This window comes from Brassica napus, chromosome C5, assembly GCF_020379485.1.
Source record: "Brassica napus cultivar Da-Ae chromosome C5, Da-Ae, whole genome shotgun sequence".
Taxonomy (NCBI): domain Eukaryota; kingdom Viridiplantae; phylum Streptophyta; class Magnoliopsida; order Brassicales; family Brassicaceae; genus Brassica; species Brassica napus.
Window position 1 is genome coordinate 19,834,170 of NC_063448.1, and position 13,536 is coordinate 19,847,705.

The window sequence follows — 13,536 nt, forward strand, 5'->3', positions numbered from 1 at the left end:
AAAACAGTTAACTGAAATCATCCTTCCACTCTTTTATTTTCTCCCACATCTCTACAAAATAGATTTTATTGTCAATTTTTTTTGGGGGTTTTTCGGTTTCTGTTAACCTCACCATTACTGTGGGGGGGATCATCTCTTTCGTTTTTCTTTGGGCTAGCGCTTTATCTTTGGGCTAGAATTGTTTTAAATGGCAGATCAATGTGGTGGATCATGAGTGTCTTAATTTCTCCAGTGTTGTTTTGTGGTGGTTGGGATGCAAGGATCATTCACATTGTTGTTGCATCACGAGAACCATTCACTAGATCATTTGGATATGATTCTATTGATTAGAGTAGCGAGTTCCCAGTAACCTACCCAAGAGTCCCATTCATACCACCTCCGTATAAGAGCAAAGGAAACAAAGATAGTCTATTGATTCCATTGCATTATTACACAACAAACATTGAGCATCAGCTTGCAGATTCCATTATTAAAACCTTTCTTCTGTGGAGAGACGATCATGCATTGCAATCCATGCGATAAAAGTGTACTTTGGGGTCATTCCAAAGAACTAAATCTCCTTGCAACAAGGTCCTAGAAGAAAGTGATGTCACGTGATGAGCCACGTCTATTTGAACTGAAACAGGCTTTAAACCCGTCTACCTCTGTTTTCCACAGTCTATCATCGTCCACTGGAGAGAGACCCTTGGACCAGAGACTAAGGATCTTTTCTTCTATCTGAACCAGTACACTAACTTTGTGCCTACGCCTCCGATAAGCTTGTACTGCCATCTCCACTTTTGTTATAGTCGAAGCAAACAGACGCAACTTGGGCAGCTTCTTCCACATCCAGAACCCCAAGGAGCTATGATCACTTACACTCCAGCAGGAGCCCATTAAGAATCTTAAGTTGGACCATGTATCTTTTCTTTTCTATTTTTATGGCATCTTTTTTTTTTGCTTTTTAGTGTATCAAAATGTAAAAAAAAATTAATATATGAAAGCCTTATAAACAAATAATTATTTAAGTTTTGATCAGAAAATACAAAAGAGTTTAAATTAATGATAAACAACAGCAGATGAGAAGATAACACTAGAATTATTCTTTAAACTTTCTGCTGACAAAAGAAGGCACCAACTTATATATGAAGATACTACAAGCTTCATCTTCAGTTTATCAAATAGTTCAATTCAGATATTTAGGAACATTAAATTCATCTAAAAATTATATACTATTATTAGTTCTCAGGCTTTGGAGGGAAATTGAGATCGAAATCCAAGGGCACGCGTGATGGTTTATGTGGACTACGGTCCATCACCACAGATGACACTTCCGACTCCTCGATCACCATCGTCCCAGACTTGACCTGAATCTTCGAGAAAGGGAACCTGGTTTCAAGATTGAGATTGGTGATCGTCGAGGATGATCCGACGGTGCTGCTTTGGTTCGGACTCTCGTTGTCGACCAAGGAAGGTCGAGGGAAATTGGTTTGGGCTTTTGCCCCGCGAAAAGCAACAGCGGCTTTGTCGTAGGCACGAGCCGCTGCTTAGGGTGTATCGAAAGTGCCAAGCCAGACTCGAGCCTTCTGCACCGGATCTCTGATCTCCGCGGCGTAACGACCCCATGGCCTCTTTCTCACTCCTCTATAACGGTTTTCTTTCTTTCCGCCGTCGCTGTTGTTTGTTTTAACGGCCGCCGTTTTACCTGTCGTCGGCGGCCCCATTTAGACAAAACAAAAGAAAATTATTTTTTATTACAAGAGGGAACTCGAGAGGTTATGTTTGTGAAGTTTGTGGGAGAAGGGAGGTATATATATACACAGACAGGGATAAAGAGTCACCGCGGTTTTTAAGAGGCAGAGTTTCGTAAATATAAGCAATTACGTGGTATCTTCTTCTTTTGACACGAGCGCGAAGTGTGAGTGAAAATGCTTTTTATTGGGTTTTTTTTCTTGAATGACTTTTAATGTCTTTTGTCTATTTTTTAATTTTATATTTGCAGAAAATTATATTTAGCGTTTTTGGTGGCTTATAATGGCTTTTACAATAAATTTGTTTTTCTTTTCTTCCTCTATTGGTAAGCAAACTGCAGACAGACACGACGTGGCAAATAATTAGAGTTGAACTTTTATATAGATTTTGTTTTTGTTTTAGTAAATAAATGCAAATAAGTGTGTTAATCATTATAATAATTACTTAAATATTTTTATCACCTAAAAAATATTTACTATACACTTTAAGTACATTGTGATTTGCAGATGTACATTTAGAGGGTGTTTAGATGAAAAGCACTTGATTTCATGTAAAGTTATTCATATACTTAGAAATTTATTAAACAAATAACTTTTACAAAAAATATTGGAAAACCAAATATAAGCCATCAAAATATTAACCTAATTTTTATGATTATAATAAGTAGATAAAAGAAATTTAAAAACATTCTATAAAATAACTAATAAAAAACAAAAAAAAAGCTCTTCACCCACACAGTCACACTTTTTCAGTTTGTGACGTGGAGACAAGATATCCGCTCCGCTCGTTTCGATCCGATCTGAAATATCCAGATATCCATAAATTATCGGAGTAAATCAAATATTAAAAATCAATATTCGCTAATGATAAACTCTCATCTCCTTCAATCAAATTGGGATGCCCTCGATCTAACATGTCTCTCGGAAGAGGTAACATAAAGCTTATACTTGTGGGTATATTTAATGCTCATAAAAATAAAATAAAAATCACAAATACTAAATATTTTAGAGTCAGATATCTGCTACATTTCCACTTTTATACAAATAGATGTATGAATATCTACAATAAATATAGAGTTATAAATGTATAATTTTATATAATTATTATTTTCACATATAAAGTTATTAATTTTATTTATAAAATTACTTATAAAAGTATTAAATTAAGAAAAGAATATAAAATCTTTATTGAAACTATAATTTTCTATAATTTTACGTTTTATAAAAAATAATTAAACAAAAATCATACTTTGTTTTGGCATCAATCCGTTGAAAAAATGTTAGAATACATATAAGTTGTTGCTTTTAAATAAATTTATTTTTTGTTTTAAACGCGGCGATTTTGGCTGATTTTTCAGAGAATAAATGTTCAATGGTCAAGATTAGTGGCATTTTTCTCTTATTCGGAAAAAAAAAATCAATTTTTTTTGGAGTTTTCAAGTTTTAAGTTGATAATTGTATTGTGGATATATCATATTTATCATCAATAATAAAAAAAATTAAAAGTTAAACGATGCAAACTATAAAAAAAAAGTCAAAGAATTATGGTGAAAGAAATTTGAAACACGATAATTGATTGCAGGTTCAACAAGGAAGATGAAGAGAAAATTATAAAACACACAAAAATGCATTACTTGGGTCTGGAAGCCTGTGACCTGTTGATCAACTTATTGGCTATGTTGCCGATAAAGTTATATATAACCATAAAACTGATAATAGCTTTTAAAAATCCTCAAGCATTCTTTGATTTTTTTTGTTTTATAGTTAACTCGCTAAGTATGGATCGATTTCATACATTGCGCCTAGCGAGTTTTTGAATAACAGTTGTACCAAATTTGATTCGAGGAAAAGGCATAATTTTTCTTTTGTCAAAAAAAGAACAAAAGGAGAAAATACTGTATTTAGGACAATGGCATGATTGGTCATAAGTAGAATTTGCTGTCTCTAATAAAGGTGCACACCGTTGTTATCTTTTAGTTGATTTGTTTCTTGGCTTTATGGAAAGCGACACTAATATAATAGATATCAAACTGATATTCAGTGTTTTTCATTGTTTTGTTCATTTTCGTGTAGATATTTTGATTATTTTAGTTGTATTTAGACATGCGTATGATGTATATATACACATGACAAAATACATCCCTAAGACGATATGAAGAATTTTTATGTGGTGCTACATCGACCTTCCACAGCAGGTCTAAGAACACCGATGGGATGACTGCTCCACAGTGAGTTGGATTACTAGGATCACAGTCGCCACATCTACCACCCAAAGAACATTGTGTCGGACCAACCTTGTAATCTGAACTGACTATGGTGACCATTCTATATTACCCATATTTGTAGATTTGATTCGTGTTTTGGCTCGATCCATCCTCTTAATTTTAAGACCCCTTTAAATATTTGTTTAACCTAATGGCTTAGCTATCTTTTATCCATTGTATAAACCTAAGATCCCTGATATTTGTCTCTACGTTTTATGCAATTTCATGTTGTTAACTTTTTCTCCATTGTACAAACCTAAGATCATTTTCTCCATCTTTTCCATCATTATTAAACAAACTTGTTTTCAGGTTGATTAGTGAGTAGTCAATCCTAGATATTTAACTAGGTAGATTAAAATGACTAAGAGATGATTTATGATGCTTAGAGCGATATTATAATTATTTCTTACTTATGAGATGTTTTTAATGCTAGGTTGGCCTTGATCATGTGGATCTAGAATTTAAGTGATTTCATGTCATGAATGTGATTGATGAAATGGTTGAATGACTCTCATAATGTGCTTAGTATGCTAAGCCAATGGAAACCAATGTCTAAAATATTTAATGGTTGTTAAGATTTGTGTTTAATAAATGTTTGATTGTGATTAGCTAATGGAAGTTGATGTTTGTTGCATCATTAACATAGGGTTAATACCATGGAAGTGTATTAGACTACACCAGTGATTCTAGGGTTAAGTCACTATTTTTTTTTTAATTGATTATGTTAGCATCCATAACGATTACCAAAATTCAAAGATTTATTTCTTAAATATTTGTTTGAGTTGCTTTGCCTTTTTTCTTTGTTAGCTTTTTTTTTTTGGTCAATGTCTTTGTTATCTTTGAAACTTTTTTTAGTGACTTGTTTAGTACCCCCTCTGTTTTTAAAAGTTGTTCTAGAGTAAAAAAATTGTTTAAAATAAAATGTATATTTTGAGTTCTTATGAAATTTGTATTAGTCAGTAATTGTGAATTGTAAATACATAAATTGGTTAATACATAAATGATACATTTATTCTCAAAATTTATTATATTTTCTTAATATGGGTAAACACACACATAAATATATATATCTTTGAGAAACAACATATGGAGTATTAGATTGCTTACTTTGTTATTAGAATCCTTGACTTGAACTTTTAAGTTTAAATTAAGTCATTTACTTGCATTTTGAGCATTTTAAACATCCCAAAAAACTGACACCTCGTATTTAAAAAAAAAAACTGACACTCACAACTACAATGACATAGCTGAAACTTACAGCTGAGTAGAGTGGGAGACGAAATTATCCACATCAAAAACCTATGTTGTATTTGATGAAACAAATAAATGTTCTATCATGTTGTTTTACGTTAATCAGCTGTTATAAATCAAAGAATATATCTTTTTTTTTGGGTCAAAAAATCAAAGAATATATCTATCTAAATTTTGTTCCTCATAAATTAATCAATTAAATATATATATATATATATATATATATATATATATATATATATATATATATATATGTTTTTTCAAATTTTTATATATATATATATATATATATATATATATATATATATAAGTTGGGATTTTGTATATGGATGATTTTGTTTTCATAGATTAACGGACTTTTGTCCATTCTGGCATGGGAAAGTATGATTGCTTCGAATGTGGCTTTATCTTATAGTACTAAACATCAATAATGAAACTCGTTTTTAAGGTAAATAGATAAAACATGAATTCGAGGCTCTGATCTTTACAAAGATGTTTTTGGAACAATCTTTACAAAGATGTAAAGATCACTTTTAACACGTGAAAGTACTAGGGAGTTGACCAAGTGGTGGTAGCATATTGACAATTTTTTGGGGCTTGGTGTGTATCAACATCAGTCCCCGGTTGATTAACTAAATTATCATTACTTGGTCAGTGTAGACTTGGGTTTCACCTTAAGTAGTTTGCATGGTAGATTATAACAGATGATCGGTCTACCCCTTAACATTTGGTTGAAAGTATACCAAATTCGGGTCAGACAGTGTGATAACCAGTCTACTCTGTAGCACTACGTGTGTTCTTCCCGAGCTGATCAGACTAGCCGATAGGTTTTATCAAAAAAAAATTGTAAGTTACCATGGGTTCAATCATTTTCTTTTAATAGGAGTCCATGATGAAATATAGGTTTTGTTTGGTAACAAAATATACGGTTCAAATATTTATAAATCCTAAATAAATTAATAATATTATAATTGTGTTAGTTTACTGTTGTAATGTTTTTTTGTAACTGTTTTTCATTTTTTAAATATTCATTTAGTCTTAATAATATCATAATTGTGTTAGTTTAATGTTACAAAATAAAAACAAAGGATTAGAATTTTAACATGTTTAAACTTATAGGTTGTGTATGATAAATTAATAAATAAACATAAATTTATACTTGGAATATTCCTTTAAATTAAAAAACATTGGAGTAAGATCTTTTTCTATTTTTAGATTGAAAATAGAGATAACTATTAGAGATGATTGAATGATAACTACTTAATATGTGTTCTTTCAAAATTCATAAATGACTTAATATCATGATGACTTTTTATAATTTCTAATAAATTAGAGATAACTACTTAATATGTGTTCTTTCAAAAGATTGAATGATATGCCAAAACAAAGTTTTATTTATGTTGATCAGAAATTACAAAAGATATGCAATTAATGATAAACAACAGCAGATGAGAACACAAATACTACTTTTTTAACTCTCTGCTGGAAAAAAAAAAAGAAGATTTTTGGCACTAACATTTATGAATAAGATACGACAAGCTTCAATCTTTAGATTTAGATTTCAGAACATTTAATTCATCTAAAAGTTATAAAATCGCATGTTCATAATCATATCCCATTAATAAGAATTAGGTCTCAGGCTTTGGAGGGAAATTGAGATCGAAATCCAAGGGGAGGCGTGATGGTCTCTCTGGACTACGATCCATCACCACAGACGATCCTTCCGATTCGCTCCTTGACGACTCGATAAAGAACATCCCGGACTTGACCTGAATCTTCGGGAAAGGGAACCTGGTTTCAAGATTGAGATCGCTAATCGTCTTCGATGATACGACGGTCCTGCTTTGGCTCGGACTCTCGTCGTGGACGAAGTTAGGATAAGGAAAATTGGTTTTGGCTTTTGCGCCGCGAAAATTGAGATTGGCTTTGTCGTAGGCACGAGCCGCTTCTTTGGCAGTGTCAAAAGAGCCGAGCCAGACTCGAGCCTTCTTCACCGGATCTCTGATCTCGGCGGCGTAACGACCCCATGGCCTCTTTCTCACTCCTCTGTAATGGTGCTCTTTCTTTTCGCTGACGTTGGTTTTAACGGCCGCCGTTTTTACTGTCGGCGCCATTTAGACAAAACAAAAATACTTTTTTTTTTTTGTTAAGCAAAGTACGAGAACTTGTGTTTGTGGAATTTACGAGAAGAGAGTGTTCGTATTTATACAGACAAGTTATGAGGAGTCTGAAGAAGTTGTAGTATTTCGTAATTATTAGCAATTTCGTGGCATCTTGTTTTTTTGGCTTTTTTTGCTATTTACTGATTTTTTTTCTTAAATGCCTTTAAATGTCTTTTAATGTTTGACTACTTTTTTTTTTTTTTTGAACGACCAATGTTTGACTACTTATAATGGCTTTTTCTAATAAATTTCGTGCGGTGGTTTGCATAAGTCAGAGAGAAGACCACGGCGCTTACTTTGGTACGTGTCGTTTTGCTGCGGCGCACATCACTATCTATATTTTCTTCCTCTATTGATAAGCAAACTACAAACAGACACAACTGCCAAATCAGTTATAATTTTTATTTTCCCTATAGATATATTTTATTTATTGCAAAAAATATATATTATATTTTAGTTTATTGAAATTAAGTCTAATTTAATTTGTAACTTCATAACCCGATATATATATATATATATTTAGTGAAAAAAATCTACCATTAAATAATATTCCCACCGTTTCTTAAATATAAGATGTTTTAGGTAAAACTCGTTTATTAAAAAAATTTATTTTTACTTTTAAAGCATCATTAAAATTATAAATTAAAAATTATTATACCAATCACAAAATAAAATTATTAAATTTGATTACGTATACAGTTTTTTTATAAACTAATTTCAGTTTTACCACATTGAAGAAAAGTTGAAACACTGTAGCTTATCTTAATTTAGGTTTTGTTTAAAAAATCACTTTTTACAGAATTCTGGATTTAACACTGTAGTCTCCCTAAACATAAGACCACAGTATTGTTATCCACGATTTATAAATGACATTATGGTTTAAAAATATTTTTATATAATAGATTTCTAAGTATATGATTTACAGTACATGAAACCAATTGCCTTTCATCTAAGCACCCTTCGAATTTACATTTACATATAATAAGGTAATAGTAGCGTATAATATGTGCTCAGCTAATAAAATATTGAAGTAATTTTTTTTTTTTTTTTTTTTACATCGAACGGTCATTCTATTACTCAGGCTTGAGGTGGTCTGGGTAACCAGATCGGAATAGAACAACCAATGAAAAGTAACTCCCTATGGAAGGATCTAGCATTTTTAGCTAAAAAGTCTGAAAAATTGATTTCTTGCTCGTGGAACATGAGTGATGCTAAACTCCGGGAAGCATATCCGTAGCGTCTCTATCCTCTCCAATTCTGTCGCAAAGCTAGGCCACGCATGAGGATCATCTAACATTGCGATCAGCTCCTTACAATCCGTCCCAAAGCGCTGACATGTTGAGTGCTGTAGCATATTCTCCATTGCCCACCGTAGCGCTTCTACTTCCGAATATTGAAGTAATGATTTAAACACCTTTAATATTTTATAGAAAAATATAACTAAAGAGATGGAGAATTAGATAGCAATTTACGGAACATTTCTCTAAATTTATTAATAAGAAGGTAATCATATTCTAACCAAATCAACAATATATTTGATTAACTTATACAATATCAGAATAAAAATAGTATATTTTAAAAATAAATGATATATACAATTGCTTATCTTATTATTCTTAATTATAATTAAGAAATTTATATATATATATATATATATATATATATATATATATAAATAATGGCTAATCTTCTTAATTCTTAATTCTACTCTTTATATGCCAGATGCCATGCGAGAACATTTGAACTTTGAAATACATAACAAAATTTTCTAATTATTTTTAAGAATTAAAAATAAGTGATATGCTTAAGTAATGCTAATGTTATGTTTAATTTTTAAATATATATACACTATTATTTGAGAAGTGAATTTTCTAATTTGTCATTTTCTCTATGATTTTAGTTAATTTGTTTATTTGTCATCTTTTCCATAATTTTAGAGTATTTTGCTGATTTTTCATTTTCTCCAAAATTTTAGTTAATTTGTTTACTTGTCGTCTTTTCCATAATTTTAGGATACGTCATTAGTTTAATCTATACTATTATTTAAATTTTATTTTGATATATATATTTATCATGATATTTAATATAATTAATAAACATTAAACTATTCAAACAATATATATACAATTATTTTTTTAAATGTATATTTAATATATAATTATTATGATATTTAAAAAAATTAATTAATAAATAGATATTAACAATATCTATCGATAATACCATCATTACTTTTATCTTATATTAATTTTATAATTTTAATGAATAATATTATAGTCATTTTCTCTGATTTTTATTGGAATTATTGATCGAATACAGATTATTAAAAAAATTATATATAAGTATACTAACATATCTGAATTAATCGGTTTCATTGGTTTATTTGGTTTGATTTTTTAATATATTGAATCATATTCATATACTACACTTTCTTAAAATAACATCCATTGGGTTTATTCAGTAGTACCAAATCCAAACTATTTTCTTTATTTCGGTTTGGTTTGGCTTTAAATAGTTCAGTTTTACCGAATTGAACACTTCTAAACTATCTTTATTTTTTTAATGTTTTATATTTGTGATTTTTATCATCCTTTCAGTACCACATGATTTCTTTTCAGTCAAAATACAATATATGTTAATTTCAATACAAATTTCGTAATTTAATTATTACTATAGAAAAGATTTTGATCTAAGATCTACATCTTATAAATAAAAATATGAAACAAAAGAGCATAATTTAATACATTGATTACCAATATGAATATTAAAATTTTATATTTTATAATAATTTAAATTTTTATCTAATTGAATTATTATTATTTTATAAAAATAAAAGTTAGAATTAAAAATTGTTAAATATATTAATACGCACAAGGTGCGGAACATCGACTAGGTGTATATATATTATATAACTTTAAGGCCACCACCATAGTCTGGTCAATTATTAAGTCACTAAAATACATATTATTCTGGAATATTTTATTCATGGTTATGGGTTTTGGATTAGCGTAACCAAAGTTGCCGGTGGAGTTCGACCCGTTATAGTTTTGATATTTGATAGACGTCTCATGAGCATCGAGGCTAATGATACTAGAAACCCCACTTTCGGCTGTTGTGGATCTGGTGTGAGATTTTTATGTCATCTTTGACGTCTTTTTTTTTCTCGACATCCTTGATCCTTTGACGTATTTTTTTGGTCGGGTGGGGGGAGGTGGGGTGTATTGAATATGATATTCTAAGTGATTTGATATTTAGTGAGTTTTTAGATGATTTTAGGTGAACATGAGAATTTGAGGTGATTTTTGTTAAACAATTATAGAATTTCATCTAAAACAATGAGATTTGGATTTTTATTTTATAACTAAGGAATTCCTCTCAATACTCTAAAAGCAATTAAAGCACTCTAAAATCTATGACTTAAATTTTGTTTAATAACAGTGGATTTCAGAGTGTTTTATGAAATGACAAGTTCAATAACATTGGATTTTAAAGTGTTTTTTTTTTAAATCCACGTTTGAATAACAGTGGATTTGTCATTTTAATACAAATCACTTCAAATTCCTAGTTGAATACACCCCGACATACTTTTGTATGATTACAAGAATTTTCGCTTTACACCATATTTGACATTATTTAATTTTAAATTCTTACGCGTTTAATTTATTTTACCAGTTTTACACAGCGAAGATGATATTTTAAGTTAGCCCTGCGACTTTGCCCCGAACCGAACAACCCGAACCGAACCGAACCGACATTTTCGGTTTTCGGTTCAGTTATGTTTTCGAGTTCGGTTTGATTCGGTACGATTTAAAAAAAACAATTTGGTTTTCGGTTCAGTTCGGTTTTTGGTTTTTTTTTTGGAAAAACCGAAAATAACCGAAATTAACCGTAAATAACCAAAAATCCGAACCGAAATAACCGAAATAACCGAAAATAACCGAATTTAACCGAAAATCCAAACTTTTTTAAAAACCTATACCAAAATTAACCGAAAATAAAAAAAAACGGTTATTTTCGGAAATTTAGGTGAAAACTGAAAATCCAAACTTTTTTAAAAACCTATACCAAAATTAACCGAAAATAAAAAAAAACGGTTATTTTCGGAAATTTAGGTGAAAACCGAAAATAACCGAAAACCAAACTGAACCGAACCGAAATTTAATTCGGTTACTTTTGGAAATGGTTTTTAAAATTTCGGTTAACCGAAAACCGACAGTTTGGTTCGGTTCGGTTTCGGAAAACCGAAGTCACAGGGCTATTTTAAGTGATTTGATATTTAGTGAGTTTTTAGATGATCTGAGAATTTGGGGTGATTTTTGTTAAACAATTCTAGAATATCATCTAAAACAATGAGATTTGAATTTTTATTTTTATAACTAAGGAACTCCTCTCAATACTCTAAAATCAATTAAAGCACTCTAAAATCTATGACTTAAATTTTGTTCAATAACAGTGATTTCAGAGTGTTTTATGAAATGACAAGTTCAATAACATTGGATTTTAAAGTGTTTTTTAAAATCCACGTTTGAATAACAGTGGATTTGTCATTTTAATACAAATCACTTCAAATTCCTAGTTGAATACACCCCGACATACTTTTGTATGATTACCAGATTTTTTTTTACCCGAATTTTCGCTTTACACCATATTTTACATTATTTAATTTTAAATTCTTACGCGTTTTATTTATTTTACCAGTTTTACACAGCGAAGATAACTGGTAACCATCATATGAACATTAAGAACGGATTAAAAAGAATGGGTAGAAATAAAATTTTAATAATGATGAGAAATGATGATTTCTTATCAAAATTAATAAGGAACAAATTTGTTCTATAATTCTCGACAAACAAATGAATGAGAGGGAATGAAAAGGAAAAAAATATTCCTCATAAATGGTAATTTTTTAAAAGAATGTTAAAGAATATAGTATTCTTTTTCATTTTCTTGGTTACCATTATATATCATCCATGACAACTATTTTAGATGCCCTAAACAAAAATAATATAATCCACAAGTTCAAACCTATATTTTTTTAAACTATAGAAACTTTATTTTAGTTCACATATGTCTAATTATTCATTTATTTCAACATTTTTATTTAAGAAAAAAATAAGTCTAGTTTCTATAAATAAAAATATTAAAGATTTCTCTAATTAAATACAAGTTGAATAAAAAGCAGAATTTTTAGAAGGAGTTGCATATAAACTATATAAAATGGAAAAATAATTTACTAATTTGTTTATATAATATGTTGCCATAAGCGAATGTTTTATTTTTTCGTTAGTGGGCACGGCTATCATTTATGTTCACAAATAAACTAGTGATTATATTTTTATGATTGTAAGCTCCATAAGATAGTTGTTCGGATATATTGTTTTGTACACATTCATTTTAATTATTATTATTCTTATTAATATTTTTAATATTTTTATTTATTTTTAAAAATCAAATCAAATACATAAAAATACATTAATCTTATAGCCTGATATTTAAAAGGAATTAAATGGATAGAGAAAGTTATTTTTTTTTCAATGAATAATTCATTATAATGTTTGAAATCAACAGATTTGGAAACAAAACAAAAGAGAGAGAAGAGAAAAGCAAACACAACATCAGTAGATGCTATAAGGGATAACTTCCAACAAAAGGAAGAGAAAGATCAAAGCGAGGTCTTCATCTGCAACTAGGAAGATACGACCATACGACTTTATCAGGAAAGGTTGTCGTTCCTAGCTTCCGATAGTAGAAGAGAAGATAACCAAAGTGGACCACCCTTCGCAACATAGGATTGAAGTCGGCGATCCTTTGTAACACTCGTAGCAATTTCCACAGTCGAAGAGAAAGTTATTTTATAGGAAGATTTTGTGGATGCTATGTTTGAATATTTTCTGGTCAAGCTTCAAAATTTACTCTATTCTAGAGTATTAATGCTTTAATGAATGGAGAATGTTATTTTATAGGAAAATTTTGTGAATGCTATGTTTGAATATTTTCTGGTCAAGCTTCCAAATTTACTCTATTCTAGAGTATTAATGCTTTAATGTCAAGGTTCTATAACAGGAAAATGATGTTTACAAAAAGAACCATACCTAATTTAGTTTCAGAAATCATAATAATTTTGACATGTGT

At 29.7% G+C, this 13,536-nt stretch overlaps 1 protein-coding gene and 1 pseudogene across 1 annotated transcript; both read right to left on the reverse strand.

The window, feature by feature from the left end:
* Positions 1-1,013: 1,013 nt before the first annotated feature.
* On the reverse strand, positions 1,014-4,242 carry LOC125587704 (annotated as a pseudogene).
* A 2,374-nt stretch (positions 4,243-6,616) lies between these two features.
* Positions 6,617-7,747, reverse strand: LOC111212503 (ethylene-responsive transcription factor 11-like). The gene has a single exon (XM_022714056.2). The coding sequence runs from the start codon at positions 7,357-7,359 to the stop codon at positions 6,874-6,876; it is 486 nt and encodes a 161-aa protein (XP_022569777.1). The 5' UTR covers positions 7,360-7,747; the 3' UTR covers positions 6,617-6,873.
* Between the last annotated feature and the right edge of the window lie 5,789 nt (positions 7,748-13,536).